Source organism: Rhinatrema bivittatum, chromosome 5 (genome assembly GCF_901001135.1).
Source record: "Rhinatrema bivittatum chromosome 5, aRhiBiv1.1, whole genome shotgun sequence".
In the NCBI taxonomy this organism is placed as follows: domain Eukaryota; kingdom Metazoa; phylum Chordata; class Amphibia; order Gymnophiona; family Rhinatrematidae; genus Rhinatrema; species Rhinatrema bivittatum.
The window spans coordinates 148,179,800-148,196,884 of NC_042619.1; the positions used below are offsets into that span (position 1 = coordinate 148,179,800).

At 39.3% G+C, this 17,085-nt stretch overlaps 1 protein-coding gene across 1 annotated transcript in view; it reads right to left on the reverse strand.

Annotated features, from left to right (window-relative positions):
• DIAPH3 (diaphanous related formin 3) overlaps positions 1-17,085 on the reverse strand; it is a 1,173,174-nt gene that overhangs the window by 1,127,431 nt on the left and 28,658 nt on the right. Inside the window, exon 2 of the mRNA XM_029602990.1 lies at positions 4,556-4,588. Coding sequence (XP_029458850.1) covers positions 4,556-4,588 — 33 coding nt within the window. The remainder of the gene's footprint in view (positions 1-4,555; positions 4,589-17,085) is intronic.

Below are 17,085 nucleotides of genomic sequence, written 5' to 3' on the forward strand. Positions count from 1 at the left end.
CCAGAGCTGCATGACAAAGTAGCCCCACAGCTGATCTTTGTCCTCTCAAGAACAGTTTGCTATCACAGCTCAGAAAGTTAGAGGATGCTTACTGAGGGAAGTGATTTGCAATTAGTGCCTGCTGGTATTATTGCTGTTTTTCTCTCTCTCTTCCATTGTGTATGTTACATGTGCTCATTCTTATAAGTGGGCACTAGGATTTTATATTTGTTTGGGGAAATTGTTCTTAGCATAGCATATTTTGTTATTCCAGTATATTGTGCTTAAAAATTAAACAGTTAAAAGCTTCACAAAATTTCACCTTTTCTAACACACTTATAGTCTATAACCTGCCACAAAGTTACAGGGAAGTTATTCCCAAGTATGGGAGCCTGTATCAGTTTTAAAACAAACTGTAGATTAAATATTACAACACTTACCATGTTATTTTCAAGAATTTTGCAACCTCCCATAAGAACCTCCTAATATAAGATAAATATTTCCTCTATTTGAATTACATGTGGAAAACCATGTCAAAGTGTCATTTTTGTTTTGCTCTCATTTTTTGCTGGCCATTTAGAATAAATGTCTTAAAAATTTATTTATTTATTTATTTTTTTAAAGCTGTTAAAATAGCCCCACTATCCACCTCTTGTTCAGCTCCAAAACGAAAGTAACTTTCTATTGAAAATTCTAAAGAGGTTTCCAATTTTCATCAGAGATAAAACTCCCTTCTTAAACATTTTCACTAGGAAGATAATACACTTTAGCAAGTGGTGAAAGATTTTCTAGGAATCAAAACAAATAATTCTGAGAATACCACATCCCACAATAAATACAACTAAGGGAAAGTTCTTAATTTTCAGCGAGCTTATTGTATTCCTTTTTTCTAGTTATACTCAAAATTATCTGTAATATCAGTTTTAAAAGTTTGTAAATCATTTACTACTTCTTTAAAGTTCTCACCTTGAATTTCATTATTCAAAACTAACTTCTTGTTAAATCAGCCTTCTCCAGCTCACACACCCAAACCCATAGGTTCCTTAAGGTCTATTATTGCTCTAACATTTTCCAAGTAATTTTAGTAAATTTAGTATTTATTGTAGTCAGTGTTATGACTAAGATGGGGACTGTTTACCCCTTGTTTTATTTATATTCCCAGGACATGAGAAGGAGGATTAAATTCTGAATTTTGATTCAATATACTGCAGGTGGATATTATTTGGAATTATTGTGCCATACTAAAATAGGACCTTATGTTTATTAGTACTCTATGTATTTTTGACTGTTGAAGATTGCTCAATAGGGATTGTTTCTCACTTTGAGCCTAATACTGATCACCCTCCATTGCTTAAGATAGCAGTTCTTAACCAGCGTGTCACCACAATTCCCTGTCCCCCGCTGGCGCAGCTGATCCTCCTGCCCCAGCGAGATACGAACTCTTCCTCCGCCAGGGCTTAAAAAGCTGACAGCCCAGGCAGAACGCTGCAGGAGAGCTGGAAGAAGCACTCAGTGGTACTAGCAACATAGTCTTCTTCCTGTTCCCCTGCGGCCCAGAAGAGGAACTGATGTGCAGTGGCCAAGCGTGTGGGAAGAAGAAACCATGCTAGGTACAAGTATGTGCAGCATCGGCCCAAAGCAAAAAGAGGAGCAACGTTAGCCCCCACGGCTGATGGGACTCCTTTCTTGAGGCCACGAGGGCTGAAAGAGGCTGCTGCTGCTGCTGCTAGTTGTTCTTCAGTGGGGTAGGTGGGGAGAGGGAGTGAGAGAGCATATATCTAAAACTGTGTGAGAAGAGAAAGAGAATATATGTGAGTGACAGAGCCTGTATGTGTGATTAAGATCCTTTGTGTGTGAGATAGCATTCAAGTGTGTATGGAGAACCTGTATGTGTGAGAAACAGCATGTGTACGTATGATTAAGAGCGCATTTATTTTATTTAGATTTTTTATATTCCGCTTTTCAGCACTTCCAATTGTACATCAAAGTGGATTACATTCAGGTACTATAGGTATTTCCCTATCCCCACAGGGCTTACAATCTAATTTTGTACTTGAGGCAACGGAGGGTAAAGTGGCTTGCCCAAGGTCACAAGGAGTGACAGTGGGATTTGAACCCCGAGTTGAAGCCCACTGCTCTAACCAGTAGCCTATATAAATGGGAGACAGCAAGTATGTGTGTGTGCATGTACAGAAAGTCACAAGCAACTCCCCCCCATTCACAACAATCTAGAAATCAATCTTTTCCAGGTATGGAGGGCAGAGCATTTTTTATCCTTAAATTAGTGGGTCTTTGCCTTCTGTTTTGAAATATTTTATTGGTGTCTGGAAATTTTTGACATGAGCTTTTAATTATTGGATGTTCCATTCATCAGCTGTTCTGAAATAATCTGTTCTTTTTGTCAGTATGGTTTTTACTGCTATTGATTTAAGAACATAAGAACATAAGAAAATGCCATACTGGGTCAGACCAAGGGTCCATCAAGCCAGGCATCCTGTTTTCCAACAGTGGCCAATCCAGGCCACAAGAACCTGGCAAGTACCCAAAAACTAAGTCTATTCCATGTAACCATTGCTAATGGCAGTGGCCATTCTCCAAGTGAACTTAATAGCAGGTAATGGACTTCTCCTCCAAGAACTTATCCAATCCTTTTTTAAACACAGCTATACTAACTGCACTAACCACATCCTCTGGCAACAAATTCCAGAGTTTAATTGTGCGTTGAGTAAAAAAGAACTTTCTCCGATTAGTTTTAAATGTGCCCCATGCTAACTTCATGGAATGCCCCCTAGTCCTTCTACTATCCGAAAGAGTAAATAACCGATTCACATCTACCCGTTCTAGACCTCTCATGATTTTAAACACCTCTATCATATCCCCCCTCAGCCGTCTCTTCTCCAAGCTGAAAAGTCCTAACCTCTTTAGTCTTTCCTCATAGGGGAGCTGTTCCATTCCCCTTATCATTTTGGTAGCCCTTCTCTGTATCTTCTCCATCGCAATTATATCTTTTTTGAGATGCAGTGACCAGAATTGTACACAGTATTCAAGGTGCGGTCTCACCATGGAGCGATACAGAGGCATTATGACATTTTCTGTTTTATTAACATTCCCTTTCTAATAATTCCCAACATTCTGTTTGCTTTTTTGACTGCCGCGGTAAGAAATCAAAAAGGTATCAGCCTTTTCACCGATGCTCCTCGCAGTCCTATTAGGCAGCAGCCATCTTGCCCCCCTGAAAGTTAATTATTCTAATAGAAAAGTAACACCAGTACAGAAGCACTCCTTTCCGTCCATCTTCATTCACTTTTGGCAGTCTTCTCTTCCCTCCCTCTGCAGGCTTCTCTTTCCCAGTCCAGCCTGCCCCTCTTTCTGCAGGATTTTTTCTCACTTCCAATCATTGCCTCTCCCCTCAAGAACATCCTCTCACATTGTTTCATGTCATACATTTTATATTGCGTGTGATGTAACCATCCAGAATCCTTGGCTGAAGGAGTGGATATCTAAACATGAGAAATACATGCCCTCCCATGCATTTGCTCCACAGTGCTCCCACCCCCACATCACCTACCTCGTCTTTTGCAACTGGCTGAACAGGATCCACCAGCTGCTCATAGTCTCCTGTTTTGGGGTGCTAGACAAATTTCTAGGCACCATGCTGACCAGGGCACCCAGGATTTATCCAGCTATGAACATGGTTTTTAAAAAATGTTTTAAAGGGATGTAAATCAATTTCTGTATCAAAGGCCCAGTTGGACTTCTAGCCAGCCACCTAAGAATTGTTTAAAAAAGTCAAATTGTGAATACTGCTATATTGAGAAAGAAAAAAAAATGCCACTACTCATTTTTTGTTACATTACTAGGGCTGGAAAAATCTCAGGCACATATCACTCAAGCACCTAAAATTTGGTGTCCGTTACCTTTTACTAGGGGATGGGAGAGAAGCTTGAGCTGGGACTAAGCAGTGGTGTTCCAGTATCAGAAAGAAAAGTGGACAATTGGATGCAAAAAAAAAAAAAAAAAAGCTATGGCAGCCATGTGCCAGAAGTACACCAGTTGCGAGGACAGAGTAGTCCCAGGCCCAAAGGAACAGCAGCCACCAGCGTGAAGAGAAGAGAAGCTGGAAGGAGCAGTGGCAATCAGAACCAAGAGCAAGCAGCAATGGTTGAGATACAGGCAGGGAGGAACAGGACTGCTGCAGCACAACTAGGCAAAACATACTGGGAGAGCAAGATAAAGAAATAAACCCCCCAAAACCCCTACACTAATGATTTTATTAGAATATTCAGTAGAAAAAAAAAAAAACACAACCAAATTACCCACTGAGTTTTTGCATACACACCTCAAAGTCTAATTGTGTCAATACATATGAAGACGTTTACTAATGAGATTTGAAAGCTGTACATAAAAAGCAAGCAGAATAAACACATGCATTTTTCAAAAATCTATAGATTTAATACAGCTCAAATTTTTCAAATGTATTACAGCAAACAAATTACACAGCAATATTAATATAAAAAAGCGTTCATGCGCTGGTTAGTCACAAGCATTTTAGAAACCAAAGTATAAGTAAGCTTACCACATCATCTGTCAGCGTCCTAAAGTTTAAGTGCTGCAGGATAAGAAGAGATCAATCATGTAAAAAATTTGCAAATACAAAACGGACATTGTTTCTCTCAAAACTTAAGACGGAAAAGCAGAAAAGTAAATCAAACCACAATTCATTTTTATTAATAATGAAATTAGTTATACTAAAACAATGGCTGAGCAAATATTGGTTCTTACATATAACTTTACATTGTTTTACAGTGTGATTATGACAACTGTTTAGTCCTTCCCCCCCCAAACACAAAAGCATGGTTTTACAAAGCAAGTCTTTTCCCATGTCCCCTCATGAGCCATTCATCCATTTTCATTCAAAATTTTTGCCATCGACTTCAGTGATCCGACTCACACTTTCATATGTCCTCAAAGCTAACACTTATTTGTATTGCTATTCAACCCCTTTTGTGTCTAATATACTGACACATTGTTACAGGAAACAGGCTAATTCAGTTGAAATCTCAGGAAGTCATTCAGAAGTCTTCTAGTATTTTGAAAGCTGCCCTGCCATTGGTTAATAGTAGTGCTAACCAGCTGCAAATTTCAGTACCGAAAGGAGTAAACTAAGCAGGCACCATGAAATGTTCACGCATCTGCTTGCTTCTGACCTGGCTCCTTTACTGTCAATCACATAATTTACGTATTTCAAAAGGGTACTTTTGCCATTTAACAAAATTTTTAATCAAAAATCTTGTTACAAAAGGTCTCCCATTAGCCATTTCCCCGACTATGTGAATTCTGAACCTCTGATATTGGTTAATGCTACGATAGAGAACAGAGTGCAATCAAGCATGAAGGAAAGACTTCCTGCTGGCAAAGACCTCCCAGGAGTGGGAAAAAGTGGGATGAAGACCACCTGAGGGACTAAGGGAGTTTATGAATTATTAAAAGAATTCACCAAAAAAACTATTTAAGGATTTACTGGAAGAGATTATGATTGCTTTGTGCCAATTTTTTCATCTCCTTATATTGGTGAAAGGTCAGAGCCCTTCAGCAAGGTGGTATTGGAGAGGAACCACAGGCAAGCAAAAGAGTGCAAATCCCAAGACTAGGATACATATATATACATATTAATTTCCCCTCTCCTTTTCATTCTCTCTTTGCTCTCTCTTTACTAATGACTAGTTCATGTTATATGTTTAGCTGGGCAATGTTGTGTTTAACTTTAACTGATGCATCTGGTGGGCTGAAGACTTCATTCCTCAGGAATTAGTCCTGCATAATGGAGGTTACAGGCATTATATGCAGGGGTGGGGGAAAGGGAGAGAAAGTTTAAGGAAGGGCTTCCCAAACTGTCTTGGGGACCCCACTGCCAGTCAGGTTTCCAGGATATCCACAATGAATATGCATATCATGAATACTCAGCACATGCAAATTTCTTATGAATATTCATTACAGATATTCTGAAAACCCAACTGGCTGTGGGGTCCCCAGGAGTGGTTTGGGAAGTCCTTGTTTAGGGGCACATTTAAGGAGTCAAAGTAGGGATAGCTTTTTTTCTAGTGATGGTGGGCTAGTGAGGGAGCAGTGCTGGAATGTGCACTTAATATCAAACACTGATGCAACCAAAATGAAAGCAATATATTAGAGATTATGCATTTGCTGAATGTTTTATAAATGCTACAGAACTGAATATCAATTATATCTGTAGTGCTGGCAAAGGTTGTTTTATCAACCTGGAAAGGGGCTGATATTCCTAATTTTAATGCTTGGACTCATCTAATGGCACAAACTGCTCTCTATGAAGTACGGAAGGTCATGGATATAGGTAAATCCACGGCAGGCAATACAACTCAAGAGTTACGCTGTGGAAGAAAGTGCATACGACCTTGTAATCATATGGTTTGGGACAGAAGCGCATATTGGATGTTAAGTTTTGAGAGGAGTGTGTGTACAGTGTGAATATAGGATGCATGCTCGATGGTAGTGAGTGTACAAGAGGGGAAAAATAGAAAACAGGTTAAATTGGATGCATGTGACCAGTTTGAATTTATTACTGGTTCTGTTGTATTACCATGCTGAATACAGTGTTTCTTGCATTTGTTTTGTAGCATGGGATTCCAATAAAGTTATTAAAAAAAAAAAAAGGCAGATGGCTCAGAGGCAGTGAGGATAAAAGCATCTATTGTATTACCATAATTCAAAAGATATTTAAAAAAAAAATCGATGTGAAATTGCTTCAAGATAAAAAGGTTACTCTTATGTATATATGACTAAATATTGAGAAACAGAAGGGGGCTGGGGGAATAATATTGGCCAGGAACTTTAATATGGAAGTTATTAGTGCACTTCAAGATAAAGAAAGGAGATATATTATGCTTAAAGAAAAAACTTTGAGAGGAAGGGTAAGGTTTTCAAGTTGGTAAATACCTATGCCCATAATCAAAAGCAGGGGCTTTTTTTTTTAAGTTTAAAAAAAAAAAAAAAAAAGAAAGTATCCTTGGGATTAATATTTTAAAGTTTATACCCACCCTTATCCAATATTTTAAGTAGAGTACAGGTTAACATTTGCAATAAAACAAAGATCACATATTACATTATAAAAAATTCTATATGCCAAGCATCATGTACTACCCATATATAAATATTAGACAGTGAAATAATTACCTATGAGTTAGAGCCTACCCTCATACTCACATCTTGATCTCAAACAAAACCTAAATTACTGTGCGCAATACATCCAGTGTGATCTACCATTCCATAAGCCTGAGTAGAGAACAAGGTTTTTTTAATTGCTTGTTAAAGCTCTTTATACGGTTATCAACTCTTAACTCTATAGAGGAAGAATGACCCAGAGCATTAGCCCTGAAGCCACAAATGATGTAAGCAAGTTTGCTTACCGTAAATGGTGTTTCCGTAGATAGCAGGATGAATTAGCCATGCTGTCTGGGAAGCGTCACAATCCCGGATAGGCAAAGTTTCTCTTAGGTGATCACAGAGTTTTCAACTGTGCGCCTGCGCAGTCATGTTCCCGCGCAGTTCCCCCTCACCTCTTCAGTTTCTTTATAGCCAAGCGAGAGGTAAGTCCAGAAGGTATGTCTGTCTTTGTGACTGTCTAGGGAGGAGGGAGGGAACGCATGGCTAATTCATCCTGCCATCTACAGAAACAACATTTACAGTAAGCAAACTTGTTTTTTCCCCCGTTGATAGCAGGGCTGAATTAGCCATGCTGTCTGGGAGTCCCAAGCTCCCGGGTTGTGTCCTTGTATATTTATTGCTTGTAGGTTTGGACATCAACCCTTGAAGTGGTAGACAGTTTCATGTTCTTTTTAGTGTTAAGACTGCTGTGCCTAATGCTGCATCAGAGTTAGTTTGCTGTTGGAGGCAATAACGTAATGTGAAGGTATGAATGGACGACCATGTTGCCGCTTTGCAGATATCAATTAAGGGAACTTTGTTCAAGTGGGCAACTGATGCTGCGGTGGCGCGAATTTGGTGTGCCTGAGGCTTTGTGAATAGTTTAATGGAACGTTTGTTGTAGCAAAAAAGAATGCATTGTGATAACCAACTGGCTATGGTCCTTTTTGAGACTGGTTGTCCAGGATCATTCGGGTTAAAAGGAAAGGAACAGTTGAGAAGGCCTCGAAGTTGACCGAGTCCTTTTCTTATACTAAGCCAACGCTCTCTTACAGTCCAACGTGTGTAAACGTTTTTCACGCTTGTTATGTGGTTTTGGCATAAAAATAGGTAGAGTTATGGTTTGGTTAAGATGAAAAAATGTTACCATCTTAGGCAGAAAGGAAGGGTGAGGATGAAGTGTCACACCTTGTCATGGTAGAATTCAAGATAAGGGGAGTAGTGAACCAAGGCTTGTAGTTCGCTGACCCTCCTTGCAGAAGTAATGGCAATGAGAAAAACTGTTTTCCATGTCATATTTGATGTGGCTAGAGTCTAATGGTTTAAAGGGTGGAAGCATTAGTTGCTCCAGCACTACATTTAAATCCCATGGAATTGGGGGCTTAGTCACCGGTGGGCGAAGCCGGATCATTCCCTTCATGAATGTAGAAATCAACGGATGGTTAGACATTGCTGAGATTACTTACCTGATAATCTCCTTTTCCTTAGTGTAGACAGATGGACTCAGAACAAGTGGGTATAGTGTGCTCGTGCTAGCAGTTGGAGATGGATCTGACGTCAGCACGGGTACATATACCCCCACAGGAAGTGAAGCAACTCAGTAATCTTCCTTGCAAAAGCTGTTATGGATATATGTGTACTGACCGATCAATGAATTAGAAAACAGGATTCCCCTGACCGATTGATAGTAGCTGGAGACCGCCAGCGTTTCCAACCGGAAGGCGTCGACACCTGGTAGAGTGGACGCTCTTATGTAAGAAACTGACATGGCTTACCTTAAATTGGTGAAACCCATGTACACCGGCAGCCGGGCGGGATGCTGAGTCCATCTGTCTACACTAAGGAAAAGGAGATTATCAGGTAAGTAATCTCAGCATTTCCTAGCGTGTAGCCTGATGGACTCAGAACAAGTGGGATGTACAAAAGCTTTACTCCCGGACCGGGCGGAGGCTGCCCGAGGACCGCGAAATTAATTTCCCGGCATGGCGTTTCTCAGCGTTTTATTATCAGGGAGAAGGATAATAAAACGCTCATGGAGAAGGATAATAAAACGCTGAGAAACGCCATGCCGGGAAATGAATTTCGCCCTTGAGGAAGGACGAGAGAGTCTGAAACATTGTACAGTGTCGGGCACGGAGAAGCAATGTGTTGAGTTTACACATTGCTGTTAACAGTTGGGCATGAAGATTTTGGTTGGAGAATAAAATAAGAAATATCATCATGCAAGATTGACAACATCAAGATAAGTGGATGGTATTATATATATGTATCTTTTGAAAGAAAAAAGACATACGCTTCAGTTTTAACGCACAAGAGCACTTTAACACAAGCAGTATAAAAAAAATTTAGGAATCATGGACTGACCAATGATTAAATATAAAGGCCGAGTGATTTAAGGTACATACCACCACACAATGATGCCTATTATGATGGTCATACAATAGTAGCGTCGTTAAGTAGAGTATATTTTGGTAAGGGGTATTTATGGGCTATAGAAAACCTTCCATAAAAAAAAAAAAATAGAAGAGAACTGGCGAGGCAGCTACTTGTGGCAACATGATGTAAGATAGCAGCTGTATGGTGTAAAAAAAAAAAAAGTTAACCCCTGCTGACATGGTGGATTTAGAATGTGTACCTTATGGAGAAAAAACTAACAGCACTGAATGATAGGCTTTTTCTCAATATCTGGACAGCATTTGCTAATTGGTATGCTACACATGATTCAATTAAATTATTAAAAGCTGTTCCAGCAATTCTGTTTTGCCTGGCAGGTTAGCTTATGTGGGGGGGGAGGGGTTAGGGGAGGCAAAAAGGGGAAATTATGGCTCATGTCTATAAATCATTTGGCAAGATTTAATGTATCAATATTTGGATGTTTCAGAAGTTGCTGCAAGCTGTATTCTGATGATTTGGATGAATAAACATGAAAATTAAGAAATGAATGGCAGAGTACAACAATCACTACAAATATTACAGGTTTGTTTTTTTTTTTTTTGTTTTTTTTTTTAACTGGAGGGGAGGTTTTCTAGATACATAAAAATTCTGATACATTAAAACGTAGAAGTCTATCCCTCCCCTCTACCTCCAATGTTTATCTTTATGAGTGAAAGCAGAATGAATACAAAATGTGTTCAGAATGCAAACAGGCTGCCTTGTGGCATTTTGGAGCAGTTATCCACACAGGAACTATAGGTTTAAAAAAAAAAAAAAAAAAAAAAGTCTCTTGAATACCTTGGTATTTGACTGCCTTCCCAAGTTTTGAATAAACTGCCAGATGGACTAGAAACTTATACAATATAATTTTCTTTAAAATTTTTCTACATCTTCCTAGATCCATCTTCAACACCCACTCTGGGAATCAGAGAATCACACATACAGTACTACATTATGAGCCCTGAAATATGAATAGGAGCAAGAAAATGAAAATAGCACATTCTTAAATCCAGGGAGGTTTCTTCTACTTGCACAGGACAACCTTCCTGATCTCTGAGCAATAAATGTGAAAACATAACACAATCAACATAGGATTAGCAAAGGTCACGTTTACAACAGGTGCTTATAAGCCCCTCTTCTGGTGTTTACACCTGGAAGGCCGAGGTCATACTGGGTCCTGAGGCCAACTCCTCTCTCTCTTTTTGTCCCATAGCCCCCGAGTGTCAGGTTCTTACTGATGGGGGTGAGGCATACTCCAAGCCCCAAGGTGGAGAGGTAACTTCTATTTCCTGTGGAGGGGGTCTCTTCACTTTCAAAGAGGGGGATGGGAGTGAAACAAATAGTCTGGACACTTGGGGAGGGTGTTCAAACAAGACTTTATTGTAGCAATTCTTCTCTAGCGAATAGTGTCACACCACATACCAGCTCTTGGCACAAACACCTTGTTATTTTAACACTGAAGGTACTAGGTTCCCCAATACAATACTTTATTACTACACATAAAGGAAAAACTTTAATTTTTCACATTTCAATCTTTTATTGATACAAAATTGTACACCACCACATTATCTAAAACCCATCCCTCAATACCTATCACATTCACACTACACCATTCATACTATTTAAAAACACCAATAGCCAACAATATAGGATCCTGTTTGTTTCGCTCTCCCAGAGCTTCTTCAGGGGTTATTACAAATATTCACATATACCGCTTACAACATTGATATTATTTTGTACATTTTTTGATATTTCCCTTGTCAAAAAAGCTCTTCACTTCTTAAAATTTCAAAATGCCGTACTGCCGTATAGTCTTCCAACATCACACTTGCTATATTGTTGGGTATTGGTGTTTTAAATAGTATGAATGGTGTAATGTGTATATGATGGGTATTGAGGGGTGGGTTTTAGATAATGTGGTGGTGTACAATTTTGTATCAATAAAAGATTGAAATGTGAAAATTTAAAGTAGGTTTCTTTTATGGGTAGTAATATAACAAACACCTTGTTACCACGGTTCTCACTGTTTGAGTATCTCTCAGTAATTGGGCCAGAGAAAGAATTCACCCTCCAGGGCATGGAAAAGAAAACGTTTCCAGGTGAACAAGGTTATCCTGTTTATGGATGGAAAATCCCTTCCCCAAAAAAAAAAAAAAATAAAATAAAAACCCCGATACTAACATACCAAAAAAAAATAGTCTCAAACATTGCACAACTCCCACCTGTATCTCTTCAGCCCAGGGTGAAGACACTGGGCGGGGGGGGGGGGGGGGGGGTCTCCCTTTGTTCCCTCTAAGTGACAATCTTTAGGAAGAAAGGTCCAGACAGCACGGAACAAACAGCTCTTCTGGTTTTCCTTATTCTACAGCAGGAAGGATGGCAGCAAAACCTCTCCCCCAAAACAAGGCCAATTTTCAGAAAGGCAAAAACTGGAACTTTCCTGCAATGAGTTACCCCTGATTCATCCACAGTTTGTGTAATAGAGCAGAGGATTCTCCTCTACTCCTGGCCTTCCTAAGAGGAACCTCCCAAGAGTCCCCTAACCCAGACCACATTCTAGAGATCTAATAGAAAACACTTAAAAGCAAGTCCAAAAATCTCATTCTCTGAAACAACCTGGGACACCCTTACTGGACAGGTTATATACCAGCAAGGCATTTGCCCCTTCCTATTCATTGCAGAATTCAAGCAGTGGGGCTTAGCACACAGATAATAAAAAGGAAATCAGCTCCAGGGGAAAATAAATAAATTTACCTTATCTGATTTGTAATTTAAAATGCCACACCAAGCTATGATTGCTGTATAGACTCATTGATTTTATAATCACTGGTGTCAGCAATCCCTGATCTTAAAGCAATGGATTTGCAAACATGAAACAGAAAAAAAAATTTTAAGAATTTTTTAAGGTTAATTATGCGATGGAAAGCGTTCACTTATCGTATTCTGCTGAGCGTGCATGGGTGACAGCTTTTTTTCACAAACACCGGTTTAAACCAGACACGTCCGTGTTTCGTGGACTTCTTCAGGGGTTTTTTACTTTCTCAACGGTGTCTGAAATATAAACACTCCGGTAAAAATTGATTTTGAGACTGAATATAGTGAGTTACAGAAAAAATTAATAAGATCTGAACTCCATTCAGCGACATTAGTTCAGTATTTACATCAACAAATGATCCCGAGGGGTCTTCGAATGAATAAAGCCCCCCTGGTATTTCAAGAGGATGACGAATTCATGGCAAAATGGATTTCCATCCTTAACAAATGTTCCATCGATTTAATGGTACTAATAGTAGAACGAACAACAACAGCCATTCAAGAAACTAAGGATGAAATCAAATCCATACAAGAACGGATCACGTCTGAATTATCCTCTGACCACTACCAAGAAATTGTGGATAAACAAAAAAGTAAACTTGATGAGTTTAAAAACTCTATCAAACAATTCAAAATCAAAAAACTTCAAAGGGATGAAGGCGATTATTCGACCAATAATGTTTACCGCTGGCTTAATCCAGATAACCCCAAACCAGAAAGTCATGTTACTTTCGCAGATTCAGAAGGCAGCGGATCCAGCGATTCTGATGATGGAAACTACAACAAATACCAAAAACGAGGCTCTCACAATCAGCCTTTTTTAGGTCGCGGCAACCGCGGCAGACGCGGCAGATGGCAACCACGCAGAACCAACCGTATGGACCCAGTATCACAAGCCCACTCACAGTGGCAAGGTCCACAGACGAGATCTCGCACACGCCACGATCAGCAATCATAAATATTTCTGATTACACCTTAACATCTGCTCAAAAGCAAGTACTTAACTTAGGATTATCCTTCGTCCCATTCAAGAATCACAACGCGTTTCAAAGTAGAATCGCGATAGCTAGATTAATTCGTAAGTTACAAATCAAACTTTACTGTGATGTAAATACGGTTCCCTCTGACACTATATCCATAGTGCGCCCCAAATCCAACTGGATCCCACCTGGACCCAAACATCAGCACATTCCATTCTCTGATTCTTAAAGACATCGAAGAATTTGAAAAAACACCAACTCAGCCTTATGTAAATTTATCCTCAGATTTAAAATCGTCTCTACAATCTCTATCTGAAAATAGAGATATCCTCATTAAGCCGGCCGATAAGGGAGGTAGTATAGTGGTGCAAAATCGCACCCAATACATTGAATCCTTGTCCACCCAACTCATAGATGAAAAATATTATCGACGACTCCAAGAGGATCCCACATCACAACTTATTAACAAGATCAAAGACCTTCTAGATGAAAAAACGTCCCCTTTTTTGACACGTAAAGAACGACGTTTTTTACAAGTGACTCACCCACGTATCCCAATATTATATGGGGTACCAAAGGTTCATAAATCTACACACAATCCCCCTCTCAGACCCATAATTTCCAGCAATGGGTCCGTTTTGGAACCGCTAGCCATTTTTTTGGACTCTTTTCTCCAGCCTTTTGTAAAAGAAATGCGTTCTTACGTCAAAGATTCAACACAAGTTTTAAAAAAATTACAGGAAATTCAGAACACATCACCGGACGTAATTTTAGTCACCATGGATGTAATTTCCTTGTACACAAATGTATCCCAAACTACAGCATTGTCTATTGTGGAAGATTGTCTAAAAGAGAAGCAAAAAGGCAGTCGCATTCCATTCAAATTCATCTATGAAATAGCACAACTTATTTTACAGCACAACTATTTCCAGTTTAATGATGCATTCTTTTTACAGATCCATGGCATTGCAATGGGGTCCTCAGTGGCCCCCTCAATAGCCAACTTAGTTATGGACCGTTTCGAATGTTCATTTATTTATTCTTCAACCTGGTTTTCACACATCAGTTTTTGGATTCGTTATATAGACGATCTTTTATTTTTTTTGGACAAAGGAAGAAACAAATTTACAGAATTTCTTATCGTGGATTAATAGTTTGGATCCTGACTTAAAATTCACCTTGCAATCCAGCAAAACACAAGTGCCATTCCTAGACATCATGATCTATAAACAAGCTACCACTCTTCACACCACTATATACCGTAAGGATATTGAAAGAAATAATCTCTTGCGTTATAACAGCTTCCATCCGCGTGCATTTAAAAATGGCTTACCTGTCAGCCAATTTTTTAGAATACGCCGTCTCTGTTCCACCAAAACTGATTTTAAAGCCCAAGCGCAAGTTTTGGCATTAAGATTTTTTGAAAGGGGATATCCATTTTCAGCGGTACATCGGGCTTACAAACGGGCTCTTTATTCCCCCCGTGAATCACTCTTACAGTACCGAACAAAGGATCCAGTGACAGCTAGTATCTGTGTTTTACCACACACAGACAAATCGTATCTAATTGTTGAAAGTATTAGAAAACACTGGCACATCTTACAATTACATTCCTCTTTCAATGAAACTCCATTAATTTCTTATCAACGCAGCAGTAATATCAAGGATCAGGTGGTGCATGCTTCTTTAACGCACACTAAACCTAAAATAGCTGATGGCACACATACCAGATGTGGAAGATGCGACATCTGTGAGCTTACCATTGAAGGGCATGAATGGCAACATCCCACCACTCGAAAAATCTATTACAAAAATGCAAATACCACATGTGAATCCACACACATCATTTATCTAATCCAATGTCCATGTCCTCTACTATATGTGGGTCGCACCAAAAGGCAGATAAAAGTCAGACTACGTGAACATCGGAGCCGCATCAATACAGGGAACATCGAGGCCCCAATTGTCAAACACTGTTCCCAATATTTGCATACATTTGACCAATTAAAATGGACTGTTTTAGAACAGGTACAAATCAATTCAAGGGGCGGTGACGTCATGAACCATCTCAACCACAGAGAACAATGGTGGATTTTTACTTTGGCTACTGAAGCACCAGCAGGACTCAATGACACCATTGAGTGGACATCATTACTTTAGCCTGAGTCTGTTAACGTCACTTCCGGTATTATTTCGACTGGTCTGCAGCTGACTGAGAAATGTCTCTTTAAATAAAGCGCGGTAGAGTAATGGCGGATCCTGCTTTTTCAAGCTGTGATCGCGCACGAAGCGTCTATAAGATGGGACAAGCTTTCAACTATGTATGCCTACAGCATTGGATGACGTATGTGTTAACATAACTTTCATTTGAAATTACGGTCTAGAAGTTTAACCTCTATTGTTTATATTTCAGACACCGTTGAGAAAGTAAAACACCCCTGAAGAAGTCCACGAAACACGGACGTGTCGGGTTTAAACCGGTGTTTGTGAAAAAAAGCTGTCACCCATGCACGCTCAGCAGAATACGATAAGTGAACGCTTTCCATCGCATAATTAACCTTAAAAAATTCTTTTAAAAAATTTTTCTGTTTCATGTTTGCAAATCCATTGCTTTAAGATCAGGGATTGCTGACACCAGTGATTATAAAATCAATGAGTCTATACAGCGTATAACCGAGTCCACATATTATGGTTAACGCTTGAAAAACGACTTGACGAGAGCACCCTCTGAAAAGTATTGAGAGGCTCCACACAAAATATGAGGTGTCACATCCTAACAACACAGTTACATTGATGATGTTCCTTTTGAGCTAAGTGTCAATATATACATCATTACTTATACAGTTCATCTTTAATTACACCAAGCTATGAAGCAACCTGCTTTTATACCAGTAGGGGGATTAGCTATTTCAGCACTCTGAGGTGCTGTTCTAAGATGGTGAATCCTCTCCCTCTACTACCTACCGTACCTCCTGCTTCTAGCTGAAAAGGGTTTAGGAACTATGGCCAAATGGTGATGCCAGAGGGTCCTCCACACTCTAAAGGGCTGGAAAAATCCTGGGCACCCAATATTGACATTTTATCTACAACCCAGGATTTATTAGGAAAGAGCAGGGCAGGTGAAGAAAGCATGCAGTGGCTAGATCACAGAGCAAAAGGGTAGGTAATCATGGGAGGAAGTGAGGACAGAAAATATTTCTATCAAAAATTAGGAACCTGACAAGAAATAAAGACTTAAAATATATATATGTAAATCAAGTAACAAGATTTGAGAGCCATTACTGCATGGAATTGACTATGGACTTTTTGTAAATGATGAATTACACTATTTGTGCCATTTAAGGCATTAGCCATTAAAATAATTAATGCAGTTCCATTGGCAACTTTTTGATGGTCAGTTAAAACTATATGTTTTGGTTACAGTATTCAGAGCAATTTTCTAAATATTGGATTCATTTGAAAGTGACATTTGCGTGTAAATGTTGCATCCAAAGATTGTGACCTGGTCTGAGAACGACAGTCACTCTAAAGATCCATCAGGACATTTTATAACCCATATTGATATACTTCAAGAAGCCACAGATCTGTTTTAGTGACATACTAAACCAGAAAGTGGGAAATTGCAGAAAAATCTTCACAGAGGTGTAGAAATTGTTGAATCACATTTTTCTAACAAACATGCTAAACATAATCCATGCCCCAA